Source organism: Perca fluviatilis, chromosome 7 (assembly GCF_010015445.1).
Source record: "Perca fluviatilis chromosome 7, GENO_Pfluv_1.0, whole genome shotgun sequence".
In the NCBI taxonomy this organism is placed as follows: Eukaryota; Metazoa; Chordata; class Actinopteri; order Perciformes; family Percidae; genus Perca; species Perca fluviatilis.
The window spans coordinates 16,564,503-16,589,436 of record NC_053118.1 but is presented as its reverse complement, the minus strand read 5'-3'; the positions used below and the strand labels follow the sequence as shown (position 1 = coordinate 16,589,436).

The following is a 24,934-nucleotide window of genomic DNA, read 5'->3' as shown; positions in this document are numbered from 1 at the left end:
ACAGCTTATATTTGTTTTATTCTATTATAGTGTTGAGACCTATGTAGGTGATATTGCACCTAAAACCGGACTTGACTATCTCTGCCTTGTTGGCAATGTAAATAATTACAGAATTGAAATTAAATGAATCTGAATATGAGATTCATGAAGACAAGTTAGGCTGTGACTTTAGTCCTGCATACAAGATGAACGTGACTCAGACCCAATGACTCAGACCTTAGTTTATTCAGTTGTTATTGTGTTCAGTTATTGCAGTGGAAATATGAACCTCTGTCCCTTTCACTGCAAATGATTAACCATGACATGAGACTTTTTGCACGTTCTGACCATATGCTGATGTGACGCTGCGCCGTACTTCTGACCAGAAAGTATCTCATTCTTCCAATACATTTAAAAAAACATAAAGTTATGTTGATTGGGTTTCATTGTTTGTTGATTGTTTTAAGTGCCCGTTATCATTGCCACTGCTTCTTAGTTCTGCGTACCTTAAATAAGGATGGCAATACTCTAACCAAAAAAGCAATGGATTTAGTTCATTGGTAGAGCTTCTAGTAAATTCTTTCTATCTGTCTGTGGAATGTGTGTCAGACCAGAAAGGAAGATTAGAGAGAAAGTGGGGCACCAGAGCCCGGAAAAGAGCAAGAGTGGGCTCTAGGGTAATCTATTCTCTCTCTCTCGCTCTCTCTCTCTCTCTCTCTCTCTTTCTCTCTGGTCATCTTATGACACCATTAAACCCCCTCATTCGGGGGTTTAATTGGTTATTTGGGCAGTAGACTTATAGCTGCTGGAGAGCTGTTACATGCCGTGTAGAACATTATGCAGGCACTGGCTATCAGTGAATGACACCTGATATTGCCAGCTCTATTACAACAGCGGATGTTATTGTGTTTAAGCTTTGCTAGTAGGGATGGGCATCGTTTGGATTTTAACGATTCTGATTCCAGTTCCGATTCTTCCTTTTGATTCCGGTTCTTATCGATTCTCGATTCCGATTCTTTGAGGGGTGGAGTTGAAATGGGTCACATGCTTATTTCACAAATAAGAGGAAAGTTTTATTTTGATTCAATGGTGGTTTGCAGTTTTACAGCTTTTTCAATGTAAAATAAAGCCACACTAGAGCGACGCTTACTGTGCTCCAAGGCTGCAACACAACAAGTGCCTGGCCGCTTCGGAAACCAAAACTTGCGCATATTAAATTTGGAACCTATGATCAGATTTGAAACCAAATCCTCCAAACGATTCCAATAAAGAAATGGAATCGTAATTTTTGAAATGATTCCAAGTAGGAATCTGTTCTCGATGCCCAACCCTATTTGCGAGGTTGTTAGTTTGCACCACATCTGATGTCTTGAATGCGGATGAGACTGAAATGTAATGGCACCAGTAGTTATGTTGTCTAAAAGTCCATTGGCCGTATATTTAGCCTAACACCTGTAAATACCAGAGATTGTGCATTTTGCATAATACACCCGGTCTATCAATCCACCCAAGATTCAAGAACTGACTGTGTCCCTAAACATGCAGTTCTGAAGACCCAGTGATGATCAGATGTTACCTGCTGTATGTGGAAAACATTTAGATAACAGGGACTTTGGGACCATGCAGGGTTTTTATTATTAAGATGAGTGATGTTTACCATTTAATATGTTGCTATTTTTCAATATTGTAAGTATTGTAATAAGTATTCTTCCGAGACAACATTGTGACTATTCAGTCAGTAGAGATGGCATTTGCAAGGATGTACTTTCCCATGGGACATTCTCCACTTCGCTTTGAGCATTTATTTTCTGTCCCAACTTTGACCGTTCATTGAACTGGCCAACTGCTTACTGACTGGATTAACTCAGACACCATGTTAACATTATAGTACTGCATTCACAGAGGGGAATGGGAGCAGAGGACTAAGCCAGTACAGAAAGAAACCAGAAAGAGAGAAAACTAAACTCAACACCGAAAGATTGGAGTGCATAATAGAGAACAACTAGATCAGAGAGAGAACAGCTTAAAAGAAGAAATCAAAGGAATACAGTAGAATAAAGGGGAGAGGGGGGATGGAATTCCTCAATGACCTACATTTGCATTGCAATCTCCAGCTGAAGCCAACATGTGCAGTTATGACGTAGAGCACAGGGTTAAACTTTACTTGAAGGTATCTACATAAGAGTGACATGACACTGTCATGAACGTGTCATGAACATCATAAACAAGTCATAAACGTTGGACATAACGCTTCTTTTAGTAAGTGTCATTCGGTTTTTGTCATGACAAGTTAGGGTTAATGTGTCATGACTGTGTCATGACAGTGTCATGTCACTCTTATGTAGATTCCTTCAAGTAAAGTGTTACAGAGTACAGTAATCCAGTTAGCATAAATTAGCATATAAGTCTGCCTGGAGACTGTTTGTTAGCTTGGGATTTCTGTCGAGAGACCACCCTGATACTTTTCTCTTGTACTTACTCTCTTGTGCAGCATGTGAATTCTAGAGATCACACTACAGTACAGTATCCATCTGCTTAACAGTTTGTATACTATTCAGGCAGAAATGCCATGTTGTTGTAATTTTTCTGACAAGAATATTTGCTTCCTGCTAGACTGAAGACTGTGACCCATACTGTAGACATCAGCAGACCTCTGACATCTTCTGTGGTGATGCTCTGAGAGGCCTGTACTGGAGCCATCCTCTTTTAGTTCTTAGTTTCATCAGTGTGGTCTTCAGCAGGTGAAACACCTGCTTGGACTGAAGTCAGGTGACCGAACTATCCACTGTTTGGCCATAAAACATTTCTTGTTTGTATTTAGCTGTATGTTCAGGATGATTGTCTTGCTGCACTGTCCCAGAACTCTGGGGCTATAAAATATAAAGGGGAACATGAACATCCTCAGAAACCCTTAAAACTGACATTCTGACTGCACTGTAGGCCAAATGGAACAATGCTTTAAGTCTTATTAGCCATGCTTTACCCAAACATTTACTTTTTAAAACTATTTTTATTAAACAGCCATGGCCAAACGTGTTTTACTACAGTTATAGAATAGCAGCAGTCCAATAGTAGACACAAAAGTATCTAAAAGAGAAATTCTTAATAAGCATTTGGATGAAGGCACCCCAAGAAATGCACAATGTATAATTGCCTATCATTGTTCCAGTAAGATATCTCAGATGCAGAATATTGATAGTGATGATGTATTGGGCAAATCAAAATCACTTTTTTTTTATTATAAAAAAAGAAGAAGGAATGAATGTGCAGCAAATGTGCAAGATGAGAAATAACTCACACATCCGACCACACAGTGTGACAGGAAAAAGGATGGTGGCATTTTGTAGACGAAAGCAATGCATTCTTGTTATCTTAATTGGTTCCCATCCATTGCTTTAGTATCCATTCATACCACAGTGCTGTGAGACAGAAATTGTGAAAGAGAGGGAGAATTACGGAGGAGGGATGTAGAGATACAGGAGCTCAGTAAGCATCCAAATGAGAAAGCGAGCGATGCAGAGAGCAATGGATGCATTTGTCAGCTATCTTTTCTTGTTTATCTGAGGCTTCGAGACCTCGTTAGCATTCACACTGCAGAACCACACAGAGGTGACATACTGTCACTCTCAAATTACTCCTCTTTGTCAACAATACTTTCTCTTCTCCCCTTTATCTTAACAATGAAAAATCAACATATATTTACAGTTTCCTTTCTCCTCCTCGTCCACACATTTTCTCTACTTTGCAGTAAGCATTATGTCAACACTGTAAACATTTAGCTGGAACTCTGTACAGCGTTCATTAGTATTCAGGCTGCAGCTCTACAGTGGCACACTGACACACTTCATGTTAACAACTTTCGGCTCGTTTTTTTTTTATTTTTATTTTTTACGGGTCAGACTCGAACCTGGGTCACTGCGGTAAGGACTGAATCTCAGTATATGGGGCGCACGCTCAACCAGGTGAGCTACCAGGGCGCCCACCTCTGCTCGGTTTAGCGTATATCAGTCCAAGACTCTTAGGTTTCTTTTAAAGCACTACATCTCTAAATCATCTCTATGTACATCACTTTCGTACACCACTGGTGATATAATAGAATATAGTGGAGAATGCAGGAAGATGGTGAGAAAGAGACCTAGTGAGTTGGAAGAAAGAGGGGGGAAAAAAAGTAATGGGATGAGAATAGTAGTAGAGGAAGTTGGCAGGGCAAGCAGAGAGAATAAGAAGAAACAAGATTAAGGCAGAAAAGGAAAGAAAAATGGAAGCACACGAGGAGTAGAGAGGAGATTGGGAGAGAAGCAGCCTTCAGTAGAGCAGAGCAATGTAAAGGAGAGAAGGGTAAGAGGAGTCTCATGCATTACTATGCAGGATGCATTTCACTGCATTGCAGTGGCACACTGACACACATTCACAATTACAGTTGACAGTGAGTTATTTTAAAGAATACAGATTGTAAATATCTTGCAGTCAGTATTACAATCTGCTACATTGTTGGCCCATTGCCAATGTGTAGGTTTATGTTGAATATGGACACTAAGCTACACATCCAGTGCTTAATTCACTATCTGTATACAGACACTCAGACGTCAGCCTGCAGTTGTTTTGGTGCCTCGTTTGACTATGATGCAAACCATTGACCAACAGCATCATGGGTTCAAACCTGGTTAATGAGCCGCCCTCCCCTCTGTCTTTCTCTTATCTCTCCTGTCAGTATTCAGTGAATATGGTGCTCTGTAGTAAGAGAAAGGGCTGTTGAAATGTAGTTAGTGGTTAACACTCCTCATTAGTGTATATGTCATTTAAATGCATGTTCATTGCCATAGGGTCAGGGCTGAGTTTGAAAATGTTGTTATACTTGTATGTTGCTGATGTTGCAAATTCAGTATTTGTTCTTTTGATGCCATTCTTTGGTTGATGTCAGCACATTTAAATCAATGTGGATGTTTTAGTTTCTGCTTAACGCTGGTATTTAGACTATATCACTAAATAAAACCAGATAATGCTCAGCTGATTGCTACAACGCATATCTTACAATACAACACAAAGTAAAGTCTGCAATTTAGAGACGTTCATAAGGAGTAAAAAGCTAAATCAATTCATATAGCACCAATGATATTACTACACAACTCTACTTAAGATACACACATTTCAACTAAAGTAAGTCTCAATACAGGAAACCCTTTTTTTCCCCCCAACCGGACACTTACAGAATGCTTACAGTATCTGAAAATACTCTTCATCGTTTTATTCTCCCTCCCACTCCTCCTTTTCTTTCAACACCTCTGCTCATCTTCTCCTCCACTCCCCTCTTCTTTCCCTTATTCTGTCTTTGGATGACAGCTGTTAGGAGCTGTAGTCAGACAGTCCGGAGTTTTTGTGTGTCAGCACTGGTCACACTGCAGCAGGTGCGTGTGTGTTTGCTCGCCCACACGTTTGCATGCATTGGTGCCCATTGAGGCTAGACTTGCTGACTGTGTGTGTGTGGGTAGACAGGGCAAGCTGACTTACTGTCAGCAGCTATTGATGAATGAAGAGGTGAGCTTGGTTCCCAAGGAGGTGAACTATTAGAGCAGACTATTATGAGCCCTTGACCTTGGAGACCAATGCGGATTCCTATCCCCATTTATTTATTGAGATAATCTTTTGATCGGTTGTTTTGACTCATTCACTCCTATATCTATTCACTTTTTTTCCAGCTCCCTCAAGTCACTTAGTTTAGGCCTATCATTTATTAAAAAATGTAATTGTAGACTTACAGTAGCACACCAGACTGACAGAGCAGAAATAAAAATCAATGAATGAAATCTAGCCTATGTGGGTGGCTCCATCTGGGCATACCAACTGCTCAGTTATTATGTGTGTGTGTGTCTGTGTGTGTGTATGTGTGTGTGTCGGTGTGTTAGGGCTGCTCGATTATGGGGAAAAAAATATAATCACGATTATTTCAGTCAATATTGAAATCACGATAATTTCACTCGTTGACTTCTGGAAAGATGTTGCAATTATTGAACTTAAAAAACAGTGGAAAAAGATAAATAAATAAACAGTAAAAAAAACGATACAACTGTGAAATTTGCCTTAATACTTTTCCAATTTAAACTTTATTTTTTCAGTTTACTTGCAAAACGTAATGTTTGTGCGTGCGTGCGTGCGTGCGTGCGTGTGCGTCCAGCTGTATGGTCTCCAGTCTCCATAACCACTGGCCCAGAGTTAACAGTGACCATCTGGTGCCCATACAGAGTTGGTTTTAGCTTAGCAAACCTGATCTTCTTGTCAAAACTACCCCAGCCAAATCACTCCCTCTCTCTATTTCTCCATGTTTCCTTCTCCCTTTTTGCTCTCAAGTGTTTATCCTCCTTCTCTCCCACTATATGACAGAAAAAAAGAATCCTAGTTGTAGCAACAAGTCATACTTACTTACTTGTTTAGGTCATACTGTATAGAGAAAGTTCTGCTAAAACCCAAGGTAGAGGCACAGTCCCATTATGTAATACCAATTGTTATCAAAACTTCCAGAACTGCTTGTAACATAACAACTTTGTTTTGTGAGGTGAAGAGGTGGTTACGAGATTGTGACGTGGGGTGCACACAACAAGGGTCCTTTTAGTTTATTTATTGAAATAAAATAGGGTCCTATAAACAAAAATGTTTTGATGTATTCTGGTGAATCATTGCTATCTTTGAGGTTTTAAGCCAGCAGTGTTGCTTTGAAAAGTGGGAATTGAGTGAAATCAATATTGTGTCAAATCCCATTAATGTTTTGTCATTAATGCTATTGTGTTCAATCTTCACTTTACATTTGAAGAGAAGAATTCAGATGTTATGCTACATTGATTTTTACATTGATACACACAGACACACACTCTGTGCGAGCACAGTGTGACATTCCAAGGAACAGTCTGGAAGGGGGTTGAGGACAGAGACCGACTTGGCAGCTCAACATCAAATAGCCATACTATCTCTCTCTCACATACACACACACCCACACACAGACAGAAAACTATCACCTCTGTCACAAATGTCCCTATAGACTATTGAGACACAAGTTCCCACAGAAAGTTGAACTATCACAGACCAATAGACAAAGCTTTGTTAGGGATATATGAAAAGTGGTGGTTTCTTAGTATTACAACCTGACCAAGTGAATTAATTAACAGCTGCAAGACAATCCATTGACTTTGTACTGTATACTCTCTGCTGTGGGACATTGTTGATTGGCTAGGACTGGCGTTCCCAACCAAATCATGCAAAAGACAAAACGCTGAAACGTCAAAACATTCTGTGGCCAAATTTGCTCTTTTTTTCTCAAAGTTGCTAGCGCTGGCTACTTGCTCACTAGGTAAGAAAGGCGTCAGTTTAGCACAGTTGGTACACAGATACACCAAAGAGTCAAGCTCATAGTGTATAATGTGTGTGTTTTCAACTGGTTAAGTGTTAGTGGTGCGGGGATAATTACAAGCCTCCGAAACAACCATGTCACACAGCAGCTATTTCTACTGACAGCCAGCTATGCCACTAGACAGACACACACAGACAGACACACACAGAGAGCAGCGGTCTGAAGCGTGTGCGTGCGTGTGACAACTGGAGCTGCCAATGGTGCTATTTCTATCCAGGGGTCACTTGGTGCTAGACAGAGTAGACGATGTGTGTTAGCAGCCACTTTATCCTGAGAGCAACAGAACAACTTTCCACAAACAGGGCAGATTGGCCTGAGAACCACTTTTGGTCAACATTCTAACCCTTAACACTTCTTCTATTATATATTTATTAAGACTATTTTTTTCACAATATGGCAAAAATACACTAATTCAAATATAAGATAGTCATAAAATTTACATCGTACAAATCTCACAAAAAAATGTCAATTTACACCATCAGAAGTTGCTAACAAAAATCTTGAATCAGTCCTACTATCCCACCCTGCTTTGCTGTCCATTATATTGGACGTTACATGTAAGCTTTGGGTGTCATACTTCCCAAAGCCTTTATACATGGAAGAAAACAAAAGGGTCCTAACCTCGTAACACTATTGGAGCCCAAGTCCGAGTGTAGCAGGCACACGCACATATATACCCTGTTTCCACGGTAACCGGCAGTTATGGCAGAGGCCACATTGACTGGCTACCTACTGTGAGAGGGAGACACGCACAAGTCTCTTTCACACATGGAGTATTTGGTATTGCTGAATTATTTTAATTCAACCAAAGACCTTTCTCATGATTATCATCTTGCTATGGTGTAAACTGTTTGATTTGCAAGGCTCAGTTACCTGGAATGTCTGCCTGTTTATGCTCATGGCACAGGAGGAGTTCTTTTGTCATACCCACGCCTTGAGCAATGCTAACGTCTGCAGACAAATTTCTGTCTCTTTGAAAGAAAATGTGCCATTTAGTGGAACTCTATTCAAATGGAAATGGGGATATTCCAATAATCTCACAAAATCTTAATGTGATGTAAACTAGAGTTTAATCTTTGAGTTTAAACTGAAACCAACTCTTCTCTTGGCAACATGGGCTACAATGTAAGCCAAGTCTACAGTAACTCTGAAAAACGTTTGCCAGCACTAAATCCTACTTTTTTTTCTTTTGGCTGTGTGGCCTCCTTGTGGCACTATAGCATCTATCAGCCACACCCTCTAGAATAACAAGCAGTCATACTTAGGGTGAGATGGGCAGATGGATGGATTGATGGATAGGATGACTAAACAAGCCAACGAAGGAATGAATGAGAATTCTGGTGTTGTATAACAGAAAGGTCTTTTATGGCATGTAGTAGCCACACCCTCTGCAATAACAAGCATGCACAGTAAAAGAGGAAAGGATGAATGAATGGATAAAGGAAAAACATTGAGGCCATGATGGGCTCAATGGGACTGACATTAAATTATGTATTGTTGAAAGTTGTAATTTGCCATGTAGAATAGCTTAATTCACTGTCAAGCTGTATCTCTCTGTATTACAGTTTGTCTCTGCTTTGCCCTCCTTTTTACAGAGCAGTAAAAAGCACAGTGAGCTAATTCTGGTCTTTTAGAAGAGCAGGACAGATGCAGATTATCTGAAAACCAGTTCTTAGACAAACTATTCATAATCACACAGCGACGGAGACTTAAAACTTCAGCAGCTATTCCACAGGTTTAGTTTTGGAGTAAAGATGAGATATTTTGTCACTGATGCATGTTGGATCAGTGTGGTAGCTTAGTGAAAGACAGAGGCAGGGAAGATTTAACACAAAACACATTTTGCAACATTGACACCAAATATCTATGGAACTTGTTTTTTTAGGGATCCAGAAAAAAAACACTTTATCCACTCAACATTGCTTCACACGTGATCCTTTGGAATTTAGACATAAGTAATTCAGAACATATGCTCCAAACTATGGCCCATCTTTCCCCACTCCAGCTGAGCCTGAGATAAACAGTTCACAGAGGGTGAAAATCTAAGACCAATATAAGATGTTGATGCCTCGGCCATATCACATTACCATTCAATAATATTTTGAAACCATTTGAAAGTTTGTCTCAATTTACACATTTTCTCCTGTTCTGTAAGGAGTTCCTGTTAAGTGATCACCATGAGTGCGTGTAGTAGGCCAAATCAGCAGCCGTGCAAAAGACAAGTTTGTGTGTCCGTGTGTGTTGTTAATATGAGTGGCTGTGAGTGAGTGACAGCTCTGTGTGTGTGTCTCTGCATGAAGCAAGGACTGTGCTGACAGCAGAATGGCTTGCTCTGTTGGAGGGGATTCACACTTCACATTAGATCATCACACCAAACGGTCTCTAACTCACACACACACACACACACACACACACACACACACACACACACACACACACACACACACACACACACACACACACACACACCCACACACAGTGCTTCAACCCCACAGAGAAACCGACTAGTCATACTGAGCAGCCAGACAATAGCTCTGTCAATCAACGTCAAGTCCCTGCTTGGCTGTCCAGCCTGAGGCCTTCCAGTGGACAGCTAGTTAACCTGTGTGAAGGAAACTGGCCTCAAGCACATTTGCAAGGCTCCATCTCAAACTTGCCATCACTTCTCTTGACCAAAATGTGTGCAATTCGTAACTCAGTGTTTCCCTCGGCTTCCCACAGTAGAGAGAGTAGTGTCAGTGAGTGCTTGTTACAGATGTTTAATTTAGAAAGTCCAGCCATATTTTTTCTTTCCAGCAGCAAAGTCACTCTCACTCTAATATGAATTAGCGGACTATTGTATACTTTACTTTAATACAATTACCAAACTGCTTCAGTTTTAACCCGGTAAGCTCATGTAAATAGTATTTTTGTTTGTGTCTTTCAGGTGGGACCAAGGACATTGGCTCAGCGTTGACCAGGATGTGTATGCGACATCGCAGCATAGAGGCTAAACTCAAACAGTTTTCTATGTAAGCAACATTACACATAGTGTATTTGTGTGCTGTTCTACTATGTCTTGTCTTTATCTTTCCTCAACCACAGTACTATTGAATTTTACCAACTTACAGGATCTGATATAAAATATCCCTTCTGCAATTCTGGTGAATGATCGGCTGGGATGTAAGAGGGTTTAGGTGGGCGATGGGATTTAATTGGGGTTACTTTGTGAATAAGCCCCATCAGTGTGGTTTTATTGCGCTAAAAGAGGCATATTTACAGGAAGTTCATATGTCCTATAAACTTCCCCACTAAAACCCTAGTGTTGACAAAAAGTTCTTAGCACCAGATATTTAAAAGCTTTCTTACAAACATCTGATTGGGTTATAAAATATAGATTTTTTGCAGTGTTTCTTATATAAGTTACTCACAGTTTGCGTACTTTGACCCAAACTGTTTCTCTAACAGTGCAACTCCAATAAAATGGTCTGCATTCAAATTTTGATCTCAGCGTATCCTCCATGTCTTGACATTTTGTGTGCGTGGGTGAGAATGCCCCTTGTCATGAAATGCTGGGAAAGAGACGATTGTCTGGCAACACAAGCATCTATAATGTTTCAGTGTAGTCACACACACTCCCTCTCCCTCCCTCAGTCACACAAACACACACACCCTACACAGACAAGGGGCTCTCTAATTTTGGGTGGCATTTCAGTGGAGATTCCACTTGGATCTCCATAGCAGGGGCTGTACACGGGGGGGCTGTGGTCACCACACACACACACACACACACACACACACACACACACACACACACACACACACACACACACACACACACTCACACTTTTGAAGAAATGTCTGCAAGAGGGAGAAGTCTAATTTTAGTTTCATGCAGTAAGCCTGCAGCTGCCTACCTCTCACACTCACAGCTTCTTCAACACACTCACAAATACATGTCAAATACAAGACAGAAACAGTTGGGTAATGATTGACTGCACAACCTTCTTACTTCCTACTGTGACATAGTCAGACATAAGCAGACCTTTTCTTCTCCCAGTCTCTATTTTTCTCACAATTCTCTCTGCCTATTAATGATTGACAGACATGACCATACAGTGTAAAGACAAAGGCAGACCAGACCTAATGATTTTTATGTCTGACCGTCTGTCTGCTACTTTATGATCAGGTGACAGATATACTGTCAAACCCCCGCAGAGTAAGTCTGGTATTTAACATTTTATAAATAGGTTTTTGGGCCTTATTATTTTTCAATAAGTACACATAATTTATGAAAATTGTAAACCCAAGCAGTTAGTGTTTTTAGCTGAATTCAAATAGTGAATATTTTAGATTTTAAAAGGTTAGTCTTGAATGGTTTTACTGATCAAGCTGACTTCACATTAGAAGTAACTATCCTGGTGTTTTGCAGGGCCTTCCTGGAGGGTCTGATCAACCCTCTACAAGAACAAGTGGAGGAGTGGAAAAGAGGAGTCAATACTTTGGACAAGGACCATGCTAAAGGTAGGACAAACCAATGTAATCACATACAAGAATATAACACAACATGCTGATCCAGAAATTACTTTAACATTAGGATACATCATGCAAAATATTAAAGCAATGTAAATTGCCAATGTTTTAATACTGCCTTTTTTCTGACTTAAAGCTTAGGTTGATATTCAGGTTTTCATACCATTTATGTTTCTTCTTCTGTGCCACATAATATTATTAAGTGTATGAAAATGTGTACCTTAACACTTAGTTTTCACACAATTAGTTTACTTTTTTACCTTGTCCATCTGAACCAGAGTATAAAAGAGCCCGGCAGGAAATAAAGAAGAAGTCTTCGGACACACTGAAACTTCAGAAGAAAGCAAAGAAAGGTAAAAAAAAATAAAATATATATATATATATTTCTTTTTTTAAACCAAACCTTGGGTGAATTAACAAAAATAGCACTGCTACATGCAGTTCATCTGATAGTGATGGAGACAAATCTTGTACTAAATCGTGTTCCTACAGACTAGTAAAATGTTGACCCCAGAGTATGAAAACCAGAAGAACGTCACACTACACAATATACACTAGCTTACTATCTTTATTGTATGCATATAATCTAGCTAAATATAGGGATCACACACTTAACATCTTGGAGCCTTGTCTGCTAAGCTCAGTGAAGGATATCCATCTCAAGTGTCCGTCAGATAATTAGTTCAGATTCAATTCTTAGAAAGCAAACAAGTAAAATGCTTTTTGTTATCCTCTACTAGTATGCAACCTTATTAGGAAGCATTGAACCGGAGTCTTTTACACCCCTCTCGGTAAAGGATTAGCTATATACATGTATTAGTAAGGAAGGGTTTGGCTTCTTTTTTTTCTTCCATATATTCCATCACAAGCCAGAGTAAAGAAAAATGTGGTTTTCATTGACCTCTATGAGAATCTTGCAATCATCGGTTTTTTTGGACACCAGGATAGAAGAAGGAAAAACGGCAACTTATCTACTGGTGATTCACTCAAAATGCTGTCCTTTGTTTTACTTGAATTCTACTGTATGCACCTGGGCTTTGGGAGTATTTTAGTTTAGTTTGATTTATGCTGTACTGGATTAAAGATTTCTATCTGCAAGACGTCAACATTCAGGACTAGTGGAAAAATCTGATTATTGAAATCATGAAAGGGTTCAGTGGTAGAAACAACTGCCACCTTGTATTTCACATAGGAAAATGTCCAAATTGTATATATGACGTTTTCATTAGACAGAAGTGATGTGTGTAGAAGAAATTTGTTCTTACTGATTAGACGTGTGCAGATCTAGTGAGGCTAAACATTACCTTACTTGGTAAAGACTCTCTGAGAGGGCACGGGCTTTTCCCCTCTGCATTTCTCTTGGCTCAGGTTCTACAAACACATTCACCTACCTAAAAAAAATACCCCACACAAAAAAGAAATTGGATGTTTGGGGATGTTGATAGTTGTAGTCCTAAAGTCAACAGATGTTTAGGCAAAAATGCAACACACTTGTAATAAAAAAGTAAAGAAAAAAGGTCAATGGTTATTCTTTGGCATATAACTTATGCTGCACATAGTGATCATTACTAATGCTACTTGAAGGGACAGTTCACTCCCAAAATTTAAAATGCATATTTTTTTTCTCTACCTGTTGTGCTATTTATCAATCTAGATTGTTTCGGTGAGCTGCCTAGTGTGAGATATCGTCTCACAAGCGCCAACGAACACATTTTCAAAACTCAACAGAAGTGTCTTTTCTCCCAAATCATGACCCGGTTAGTCAAGATAATCCACAGACCTGGTTGGGAGCAGGTTCATTTAGGAACTGCTTTATTTCTACCGAACAACACCTGCCAACTGTATCACAGAAGGAAGCGTATTCATCTTGTGAAGATTATTTTATAGCTAACCGATACTGCTAGCTCCCCTGAGCTAGTTAACGCTACAACGTAACCGAGGGGGACGCCCCTAAATGTTTACATCTCGCGATGTCACGAGCACCAGCCTCTCCATGTCCATGAGTACGCTTCCTTCTGTGCGGTGATAAGGTTGGCGGCTGTAGTTCAGTAGACAGAAAATAGTACTTACGTGAAACTGCTCAAAACCAGGTCTGCAGATTATCTGGAGTAACCAGGGCATGGTTTTTGGAAAGAGACATTGTGGAGTTTTTCAAATGTATTCTTTTAGTGCTTTGTAGTTCCATTATATTTGAGCGAAGGCAGACATCTGTACAGCTGGTATCTCCAACACTGGGCAACTCGCACCACAACAATCTTCATTGATAAATAAATAGCACTACAGATAAGAGTCAAAATAGTATTTTTGATTTGGGGGTGAACTGTCCCTTTTAAGACTGGTGTCCTTCCCCTACAGCTGTTTGCATGACTTTGATTATCATTAAACACTGCTGGCATAAGCTCAAGACAGACCATACTTGTCAGCACTGGGATTGTTGTCACGTTGCTGTCCTTTTTGTTTTGATTTACAAAGCATGTCCAGTCAAATGTTGTTGTTTTTTGAAAGGCGTTGTCTTGATGTATATGAGTTCACTGACCAATGGACCAGTGTGCCAGTGAGGAAGGAAGCAGGAACCCTAATCCCATTTTGTGTCATCTGTTAGTATTAATGTACGAACATATAGGCATACATTTGGTATCAGACGATGTCATCTGTAGAAAACAAAACCTGCTGATATTTGGCATTTGTTTTTGAATTGGCAATGTGGCAATTAATGTAACTGCCAAATCAATCAACTTATCGTGGTATTTGACCTTCCAAAAGGATTACTGTCTTTGAGAAAGGCATATCTGTAAAGCTCAGCCTGTCTTACTCTTGTACGATTTACTAAGGCGTACAAATGCTTAAAACATGGCATCCAGACATACAAGACTGCACTGGTGATGCATTGGTGTTAAATGCTGCCACTCTTTCAGTTGACTTGCATCTTTTTCCTCTCCCTGTCCCCATGTGGTTCTGATACCATCCTTCTCCTTACGCTGCACTGCAGCTGATAATCTAGGTAAGTCAGTTTGTGGAATAGACCCACTGTCCAGGTTGTTGCTTACGGTATAATGCTTAACCAAGCATTTTGGTTGCATTGTGAAGAAGCCACCATCAATATTGAGTTTTATGCAAAAATTAAATATGTTTGGATGGTACTACTGTGAATATTGGCATGCTCAATTTTCCACCACAGATATGGCAACTATTGTTGACGTTGAAACTGTATATAGTCGTCTGAGAAGCTGTGGTTCCCTATAGGTTTTTACTTAAGGGTACAGAAACTCAGGATCCATCCTTTTTAACTGTTGCCTATACATCCTTTCCTTTGTTTTCTTATGGCTCCTCTCATTTGCTGTCTGCAGTTCTGGGTCAGAGGCCCCATGTTGTTGAGCACCTGGAGTAATGAAGTGTTCTTGAAAAGGAAATTGAACAAGAAACCGAGGTGTGCTCCTTTACTGAGCCTTTGCGCTGACCCACTTGAGAGTTGAAATAGAAAAGAGAATGTCTTGATTGAATCAGTATCCCAGTGATAGTAAAAAGGAGCTGTGGTCTGAAGAGGAAAGAGAGGAAAGCAGGTGAGGTGGAGGCCTAAGTAAACTTGAAATTGTCCAGTGGGTGACTCCTTCTGCTTTACTGGTCCAGTTCTGTAATGTTACATTAATGTCTACAAATTACCTTTTTCATTTGTATCTGTACTGTGTTGTCCGACCTTAAGTATGGTCCATGCTGGCAAGTTTCTGTTCCTTTGCTCTGCTCACACTTCAGCGAGCCACCTAGTGACAAAACCAATAAAAGGAAGTGTTGCCAGAAAAAAACCTTTTTGTAAAATTGTGATGCTTTAAATGCTTTTGGGTTTTCTTACTTTTAACTACAACCTGTCCACAGTGAATAGTTGTAAATGAAGTAATTAAATTGTGTGCGCGTGTGTGCGTGCGTTTATATAATAGAAGCAAGCACTTTACTGTATATATTTGCTCACAGGGAGGAAATAAAAAGAGATTACTGTTCTTGTTTCCTATAAATTGGAAATAATTTAATCTTGTTTGGCAACCATCTTTCCTTCACTTAACCTAAATGCACCTCTTTAACCCCAAAAGTATGTAAACTCTGTGACCTCTGTACCACAGAAATTCACATAAACATTTTAATCAAGGGCTACTAGTTTTAGTTTTAGTAACGCTACTTAAAGGAAGAGCTATCCATTTACACACAGAAATAACACCCCATCTGTCCGCTTGTGTTGGCGAGTGTATATTTGATGTTTTGATACGTGTCTTGTGAGGGTGTTTTTCTGACCTCAGACCCCAGCCTTGCTAAGTAACAGCCTGTGACTGCAACCTAATGTAATCATCGGTCATGTGAAAGCCGAAGAAGCTAATCTCATTTCCGTGTGTGTGCACAGTATCTACATGTGTGCAGACTGTGCGGACCCCCACCATATACATCCATTTGAGTTTGGTAAAAAAAAAAAAACTAAGCCTATAAAATATCAGTTAGATTTATGAGACTTCTGCTTGATTTATTGTTTTTAACCTAAAACTTTCTGATAAATAATAGATTGTACAACACAGCAAATCAATGAAAGGGTGCTCCCGGAGAGCTCAGTTGGTAGAGCAGGCGCCCATATATAGAGGTTTACTCCTCGACGCAACGGGCCCGGGTTCGACTCCGACCTGCGGCCCTTTGCTGCATGTCATTCCCCCCTCTCTCTCCCCCCTTTCATGTCTTCATCTGTCCTGTCAAAATAAAGGCTGAAAATGTCCACACAAAAAAATCTTTAAAGAAAAAAACAAATCTAATAAAAGGTGAAAAGAAATAATCACAAAATCATCTACTGAACAAGTGCTGTACAGTATTTTGTGTGCACCATTTCAAAACTTCTCCTCTTTGCTTCCCTGACTGTTATGTTAAAGTGTGGATAAGCAAATTAACTCACTAGTCGCATTAACCAATGAAATCTACCTAATAAAGTGATGAAGCTTATCTGAATTGACTGGTAAAGTGCATTAGAGGACGTTGTGATGTGTGCTTTGGCGTTGCTATATTTTGGAGACTCGTGTGTTGGTTCTATTAACAGACGTACACACAGGACATCTACAGTATATCATTGCTTAGTCATCCAGTCTACACTACTTGTCCCAAGCACTAATTGTCCTTTTACTTAACACTGAAATGGCTTGTGAAAAATGTTTCAGGGTGGATTTGTTTACAATGCAGTCAGTGCCCATTGACCTTTAATGCACCTCAGTGTTTGTCTGTGGTTGAAGAAAAAGAGGAAGTAGCAATTAGGGCCTTGTAATTCACATAGTTGCACAAGCACAGATGCAGAAGTTATGGCACAGAGACCGGGAATGTGTTCAGTTCAGCACTAATAACCCCTCTGCTTACCACAAGTTGACATCTTACGTTTGTGTGTGCGCAACCCCCTCCGTCCCTACAGTTATGTCTTTTACATCAACACGGATGTCTGCCTCAAGCTGATTGAGTAATAACAATGGTTGGTTGAATATTAAACATATTTTTCACTCTGTGTGGTTAGTTGAAAGAATGTTTACAATATTCACTCTTCATGGTCCGTTTCCACGTGAGCTAGTATCGTGAGTCACTTTTAAACTCAAATATTACTCAGTCAGCTGCATTTAAATCTGTTTGCTTGCTTGATTTAAACTTGTTCATGTAATTAAATGAGTGAAGGGATAAGGTGCTTTTTGATGGATCAACTTTTAACAGAAGTACACGAGGAAGTAATTATGACACTGATTGTTATGTGAAGCACTACGCAAGATACTCATGGACACTATCAAAACAGAAACAAGGAAATTATTTGGCTTTCCATCTGTCTCAGACAAAGTGCCTCCACTTACAGTAGTGTCTTTCCAAACCCACTGTGGTTATGTTGAGAATACAGTCTGCCAAGACTTGAACTTGTGGGAGAAAACCAGAATACAATATGCTCCCTCGTTTTACTGCATGCCAAGGAGACACCACAGCATCTCTGACTTGGGGACTTGAAAAGTACATTGAGGCCAACTAAGGCCTTAAGTTTAAACGGTTGTTTATGTATCTTAAACAGTGTTAATGAAAACATGGCTGTGATGTGAAAGGAATATTTCTTAATGGCACGTAACGTACAGTATATCCATGAGCATTACAACAAAGGCTACATTCACTCAAGACATGTTATTGTTATGGCAGGTATTATTGTTCTATAATTTTAACTGTACATTTTAATTTATAGATGCACTTGATACATGTTTATTTACATTACCTAAATGATTGACCAGCTGTTTAGAACCAGTGACTAAAATATTCTTTGAAATGTCAGCCTAGCTTACAATTAATTTCCTTGGCAAAAAGATAGAAAAGGCTTAATTTTGCCTGGGTGGGAAGTAAATAATAATGAGTTTGGTCCTGCAGTGGAAAGCAGACCAATGACTGTCTAGCCCTCTCAGACTCAGTCATACTGCCAGTGCTCCACAAAACCTTACAATACAACGTAACTGTATACTTGTCTGCTCAAAAAATGGCCTTTGGATTGAAATGCAATTTGGACTTTCTACAGTCCATCTTCTCCATTGTGGTTCTCCATAGTGTAATATAGGAGGAACTGTTCTCAGTGTTACAGTCACCAAACCAAGCTGGGTAAATGGATTCCCTCCATATGGAAACTCAGTTTGTCAACAACCATCAAGGGCTAAGGACTCTCTACACAGGACTCATAATGGTGGTATTAGTATACTTGAAAAGTTGCCGTAAAACTACAGATGTCAGTGTAATGTCTGTAGATATCCTTTATAGGCATATAGTAATACTTAGGAGACAACCACACGTGAGTTCTCTTCGTGTTCGGTTTATTAGCTTGCCAGCATGAACAACAACCACAACATCCGGTCTATCTCTTCTTCTTCGGCTCTCCGTCATCTGTCCTAGAACAATGTCACTACCTGTCATTACAGTTAGCCCACACATTTACCACGTCATTAATATGTTAACCAAAAAGTATGACTGTTGGTATTTTCGTTGAAACTCTTAGGCAGCTACACTAGACTTAATCTTGATAGAAATAGAAAAAACAGTCCAATGTAATCCTGCATTCTTCTCACTACTTGTCTTAAATCCACAACAATATATAGTGAGGAGTTATACTAGACCTTCACCCCATATCAACATTCACACTGCACTTGAATGATTAAAATATTTAGTCTGTAATGTCAGCTGTTGTGCTAGTGGGTACATAATGACACAAAGTGTTTCCATTTGGTTCTTTTCCATCAACTTTGTGCGTGTGCGTGTGTGTGTGTGTGTGTGTGTGTGTGTGCGTGTGTGTGTGCGCCTGAAGCCATTGTTAATTGTCATTTTAATTGTGTTCAAGTTGACTGACTGAGAGATACAGCAGTGGAAACGGAGCTCCCCACATGCTGGATCATACATAATGTATATACTGCACAGACACATCAGAAAGGAAAGGGCACACATCCTTATGTTTTACATTTGAGGTGAACATGGTTTGCCTGTGTAACTCTAGCTGTGTTTCTTTACAACTGATTTGCAGGATGTAGGGCCGTATAAAATGCCATGTTTGTTATCTTTGCCCAGACACAAGAACGGACAGACCGACCACAGAGTTGTTCACTTTGGGTTTAACCTTTTGATGTATCAAAGTCAAGTGTGTGTGTGTGTGTGTGTGTGTGTGTGTGTGTGTGTGTGTGTGTGTGTGTGTGTGTGTGTGTGTGTGTGTGTGTGTGTGTGTGTGTGTGTGTGTGTGTGTGTGTGTGTGTGTGTGTGTGTGTGTGTGTGTGTGTGTGTGTGTGTGTGTGTGTGTGTGTGTGTTTCAATTGGTTAGATAATGCCTTTGAGGCCCACTGCATGTCATCTAGGGCAGTCGCCAGCCTTCCTGCCTCCTTAGAGAGCTCAAGAGGGCTTGTTTCGGCTTCAGGGTATCCTCTCTCATAATTACACACCCACCAACAGAAATGCATGCAACCGCGCACCTATTCACATGCAGCATAAAGACGCACACAGTGCTGAATAACAGGGTCACCTTGGGACTGTAATTGTCCGAAGACATTCCTGGATTTATACATATTCAAACAGACGTATAAGCAGCACAAGGAACAGATGGTTCTGGAGATACCTTGTGTAAGCGGACGCAATCTCTCTTAACCCTGTCTATAAACACTGGAATTTAGGTGTTTGACAAAGAGTAACAGAGAGCTAGTCAAACAAATCTTTATCTTTTTGCTGTCTCTGCATAATGGATTGAAGTCCAAGACGAGCAACAGTTTAGCCTAAAGTAGATAACCTTTTTGCCACCTCTGAACAACTGACAGGAAACACTTTCGTGACAAGAGTGGCCCTTCATGCTGAGGTGATAGCCAAAAGTAGTGGGGACATTCAAATACTAGCACTGAAGATAGCAATGTCCACGATAAAAAGATTAACATGTAGAGCTGTAGTAAAATCACCAAATGTTCTTTCATTGCTACATGATCATATTGTTTGTGATTATCCATGCATGTTACAGTAGCATAACTCTATTCTTCTTAGTGTTTGTGTTGTGGAGGAAGATAAAGGGGGAATATTTTCCATCAGGTTTAATGGTAAACAAAAAAAAAACTTGATTTTTAAACATTGAAGTAGTAAATAGTGTCATAGTCAAGTGTTTTTCTTGTGAGTTGGCAATGTTATTATACCTTTAGTGATATATATATATATATTCTTTTTGTGTGTTCTAAGGTCGTGGTGATATCCAACCCCAGTTGGACAGCGCCATGCAGGATGTCAGCGATAAATACATTCTGCTGGAAGAGACCGAGAAACAGGCCCTGAGGAAGGCTCTTATAGAGGACAGACAGAGGTTCTGCTGTTTCGTAGCCATGCTGCGGCCTGTAGTGGTGAGTAACAGCGGGAGAGAAAGAGAAATTAGACTTCAGAAAGCCTTCGGAGAACAACAGAGAGTCAACTCACTCCACAGTGTGCTGTTTCTTTTAATCCCACAGACTGGAAAGATGCATTTTCACACCCTCTACTTCATCGCACTTCTAATGCATGTCTACTCTTTCTCCAGGCCATCATTAAAGAGCTTTTTTTTTTTTTACTACCACTGCTGATCTAAGGAGGACTATTTTCAATGTCGTGTAAACTGTGTATGAGAGTTCATCATTCTACAACTCTCTCTGTCTCTCTGCCGTTAATTCTTTTAGGATGAGGAGATTTCTATGTTGGGAGAGGTCACCCATCTCCAGGCTATCTCGGATGACCTTAAAGCCCTGACCTCTGACCCACACACACTTCCCCCTGCTAGTGAACAGGTGAGGAAAAATATCAAAGATGCAACGGTCTGTGCTTAAGCAACTGCCCTTTATCTCGCTGTCAAAATACATACCCTTTTGGTCCTGTGTGACTTAATTTTCTTCTATTCTGTTGATGAAACAAAGCTTTGTTTAGTGCCGTTCCTCTTCACTATGACTAATCAATAGGACTACTATTTTCCTCCCTCTCAGGTGATCTTGGACCTTAAGGGCTCAGACTACAGTTGGTCATATCAAACGCCGCCCTCGTCCCCCAGCACCACTATGTCCAGGAAGTCTAGCATGTGCAGGTAGGCTGCGACAGCCAATCACATGACTCATAGGCATAAATAAGTGAAAGAGAGACTTTGTCTTTTAAGTACACATTTACCTACTGTAACCTTAAAAGCTTTTTGTGTCCCAGTGTGCTTGAAAATAATGGAAAATGGAAAATGAATTTACTCCAGTTATTTTGTTCACCCATTTCCAAGAACTGAGGAATGGGTAGGTGAAAACTGTATACAGTGTCTATATTTTTAGTCAAGTTAGAGATTATATTATTGCAGGACATGTATACACATAGTATCTACTGAAATCTGCAAATTTGTCCTGTAGACCCTTTCAATGGTTATGGAGACGGCTTACATCAGTGTAATGCAGTAGGGAACAAGAACATGGAGAACAGCTTTTGTGTTGCCTACTCTGTGTCTGCCACCCAGTGGTCAATATGGAGTAGTTTGCAAATTCTTTATCTTAGTTTCTTTGTATGTCTGCTTCATCTCCTCTTTGCTAGTGATAATTGTTCATTAGTTCACTTTACTGAGAAATGCAGTTTAAGTGGTCGGTAAGGTAGGGAACTTTTAAAGAATTGACAAAGCAGCACACTTTTTGTTTTGTAGCTGTTCAGACTGTTCTGTTTTCTACCATCTGTCCTCCCTGCTTTTTGTGCATCTCCCAATGATTTTTCCTGAACTGTTCTAGTTTAAAGAATGAAATGTTGTGCCTGGGTTGCGAATTGCTTTGCATTTGTCCTGTTAAAATCCTGTAACTACATCGTAATTTTGGGGTTGTGGGTTTTCTGTGATTGAATCAAAACTTTATGTCATGATGAGAACGTTTGAAGGACTTCCAGACTCTGAAACCATTTCAAACCCGCTATAGAGGAGCAGTTCAATTTTTTCAGTCCATAATAAGCTAGTTTTTCTTTCTTGATCCTTAGATGGGTGATTTGTAGGGCAGCTGCTTTTATGATTTTGTTGCTTTGCAATTTATAATTGTCACTATTTTTACTACTAGAAGCTTAAACTAGGTATAGTTTTGCCTTGTTCTTGTGCATTGTATTAATTTTGTACATAATTTAGTACATTTTGAATGTATTTTTCATAGTACAGCTTTTGCAAGATGCCATTTTTATATATTCTTCAGACATTCGGATTATTGCTTTCAAGTCTCAATTCACATATTAATTAGACCCAGTGTTTATGCTGTTTTTCAATTTTCATTAGTGTTTTGTGTCGAATATTCCCATAGGCAAGAAATCCTGTGATTTCCTGCCTGTAATTATTGTCATTTTGATTTCATGCCTTTTTAAGTTGGTTTGTTTTGTTGTTTTGACTGGATTTGGTCACTGCCTGCTGCATCTTGGTGTGCTGTGTTAATAGTTTCCCACCCTGTCTCTCCCCAATCCCCTGCCTTCATTCCCTCCCTTTTATTCCTTTTATCTCTTTCTTATCCAACCTTCCTTCTTCAATCCATGTCTTTGGGTGCACTTGATTCTTTTTACCCGCCTGTCACTGCCAAACTTCTCCTTCCTCTGGTCCTCCCCTCATCCATCACTCCTTCCCCTTTCACAGTAGTCTGAACAGCGTTAACAGTAGTGACTCCAGGGGATCCAGTGGCTCTCACTCTCATTCTCCTTCCTCCTCTTCTTCCTCCTCTTCCTCCCACCACCTCCTCCACCACCATCACCCCTACCATCGGTACCGTAGCTCCACACTACCCCAGCAGGCCCCAGCCCGGCTCTCTAGCATCTCCTCCCACGACTCAGGCTTCATTTCTTCATCCCACGATCAATACACATCGTCCAAATCCTCCCCGCCCATGGCAGCTGAAACGAAGGTAAGAGAAGCCCTCTGCTACACACACTTAAGAATAATAGGTATGTACACATGGTTGAGACAAGACTATAAAATCACATATGCTCTATGATTTACAAGTTATTGTAGTCCGAGACAGAGAGAAAACCTCAAACCAGAAATCCATGCAAGTCTTTTCTCGCACATCTCCCCAGCCACTATGAGAGGCAGTTAGCTGGCAGCTGTAAGTGTATGTGATCATGGTGAAGTCATTTCAATGCTATTATTATTATTATGACATAAATGCTCAGGAAATTAGTCTGCCTCCATTCTAGCCCAGGGCAAAACAGGTCAGCCCCATCCTGCTATTAAAGAGTCGACCGCTGTGACAGACTGTGGTTTGGCTTGAGCATACTGTGTGTTGTATTTTCATTAAATGTATCACGGTAAAATGACATGTCACAGTGTCAACAGCATATTTTACAGACACTAAGATTGTGTCTCTATCAGCGTGTCTAATCCTGACAGTTTTATCCAACCACCTTACACAAGGTTTCAGATAATATTGACTGTGATAGTCCATAGGATTATCTGTGTGGATCTTGTGGTTTGAGATCAACCATGAGAAGCGGCTGCACTAGCTGACATTTTGTTAGCACGCCAGCAACCAGAGTTCCCCTGTCCAAAACACATTGGTATAGTTAGACGGTGGTTTGGCAATCCGTACCTGACCCACTTACAGTACAGTACCAAGAATCAGCCCTCTCGTTGCCTCATTCTTGGTGTAGTAACAGTAGTTGATGTTCGAAGGAGAACAGTCACAGGGTTTACAGGGGCTCACTCTTTAACCAAGGGTCAATAAGGTCGGGCCGTGGCTTACAATTAAAGTGATGGTTTGGAGTAATTTCACCCTAGGGTCCTTTGCACCATGACCTCGAGCCAAACACCCCCCCCCAGAAGCTTTTTATCACCTGGGTCTAGCGTTATCAGCTGAATAGCTTAGCGCAGGGGCTAATGGATCCGAAGTATCTCTTAACATTACCCCACTAATAATGCCCGAAATGATACCAAACTTCTACGCTAGTACAAATAGGTTATGCACTCATAAAACGATGGATTGTAAAGTTTGTAAGTACACCAGAAGTTTATGTAAATAACACTTGCCTGCTGGCTTCTGCTCTCTGTTGCTGTTGCTGCTGCTACCTGCAGTTAGACGAGTGCTTAGGGCCGTCTACAAATTACTACACCGAAAAGAGATGCAACAAAAATATTTATTAATTTAATGATTAAATAAGGTAATGTCTACAAACTTACCTCAATTATAACTTGTCTCCTGCTAGTTATTCTACAGCACTTACTTTAAAAAATAAGTTAAATTAATTAATATTTTACAGCAGCAACAACAACAGCAGAGAGCAGAAGCCAGCAGGCAAGTGTTATTTACATAAACTTCTGGTGTACTTACAAACTTTCCAATCCATCGTTTTATGAGTGCATAACCTATTTGTACTAGTGTAGATGTTTGGTATCATTTTGGGCATTATTAGTGGGGTAATGTTAAGAGACACTTCGAATCCATTAGCCCCTGCGCTAAGCTATTCAGCTGATAACGCTAACTCTCCCAATGTTCGACCCATGTGAAAAAAGCCTCTGGGGGGGTGTTTGGCTCGAGGTCATGGTGCAAAGGACCCTAG

The 24,934-nt window shown here is 40.1% G+C and overlaps 1 protein-coding gene across 10 annotated transcripts in view; it reads left to right on the top strand.

Annotated features, from left to right (window-relative positions):
- The window catches only part of LOC120562316 (protein MTSS 1-like), a 55,266-nt gene that overhangs the window by 22,956 nt on the left and 7,376 nt on the right, over positions 1 to 24,934 (top strand). For 5 of the 10 annotated variants that reach the window (XM_039805993.1, XM_039805987.1, XM_039805990.1 and 2 more), the window contains 8 exons: positions 10,305 to 10,389; positions 11,790 to 11,881; positions 12,169 to 12,243; positions 14,880 to 14,891; positions 20,612 to 20,769; positions 21,079 to 21,186; positions 21,379 to 21,476; positions 23,019 to 23,283. In XM_039805993.1, coding sequence (XP_039661927.1) covers positions 10,305 to 10,389; positions 11,790 to 11,881; positions 12,169 to 12,243; positions 14,880 to 14,891; positions 20,612 to 20,769; positions 21,079 to 21,186; positions 21,379 to 21,476; positions 23,019 to 23,283 — 893 coding nt within the window. The remainder of the gene's footprint in view (positions 1 to 10,304; positions 10,390 to 11,789; positions 11,882 to 12,168; positions 12,244 to 14,879; positions 14,892 to 20,611; positions 20,770 to 21,078; positions 21,187 to 21,378; positions 21,477 to 23,018; positions 23,284 to 24,934) is intronic. The other 5 variants (XM_039805994.1, XM_039805992.1, XM_039805986.1 and 2 more) reach the window with 3 other exon arrangements.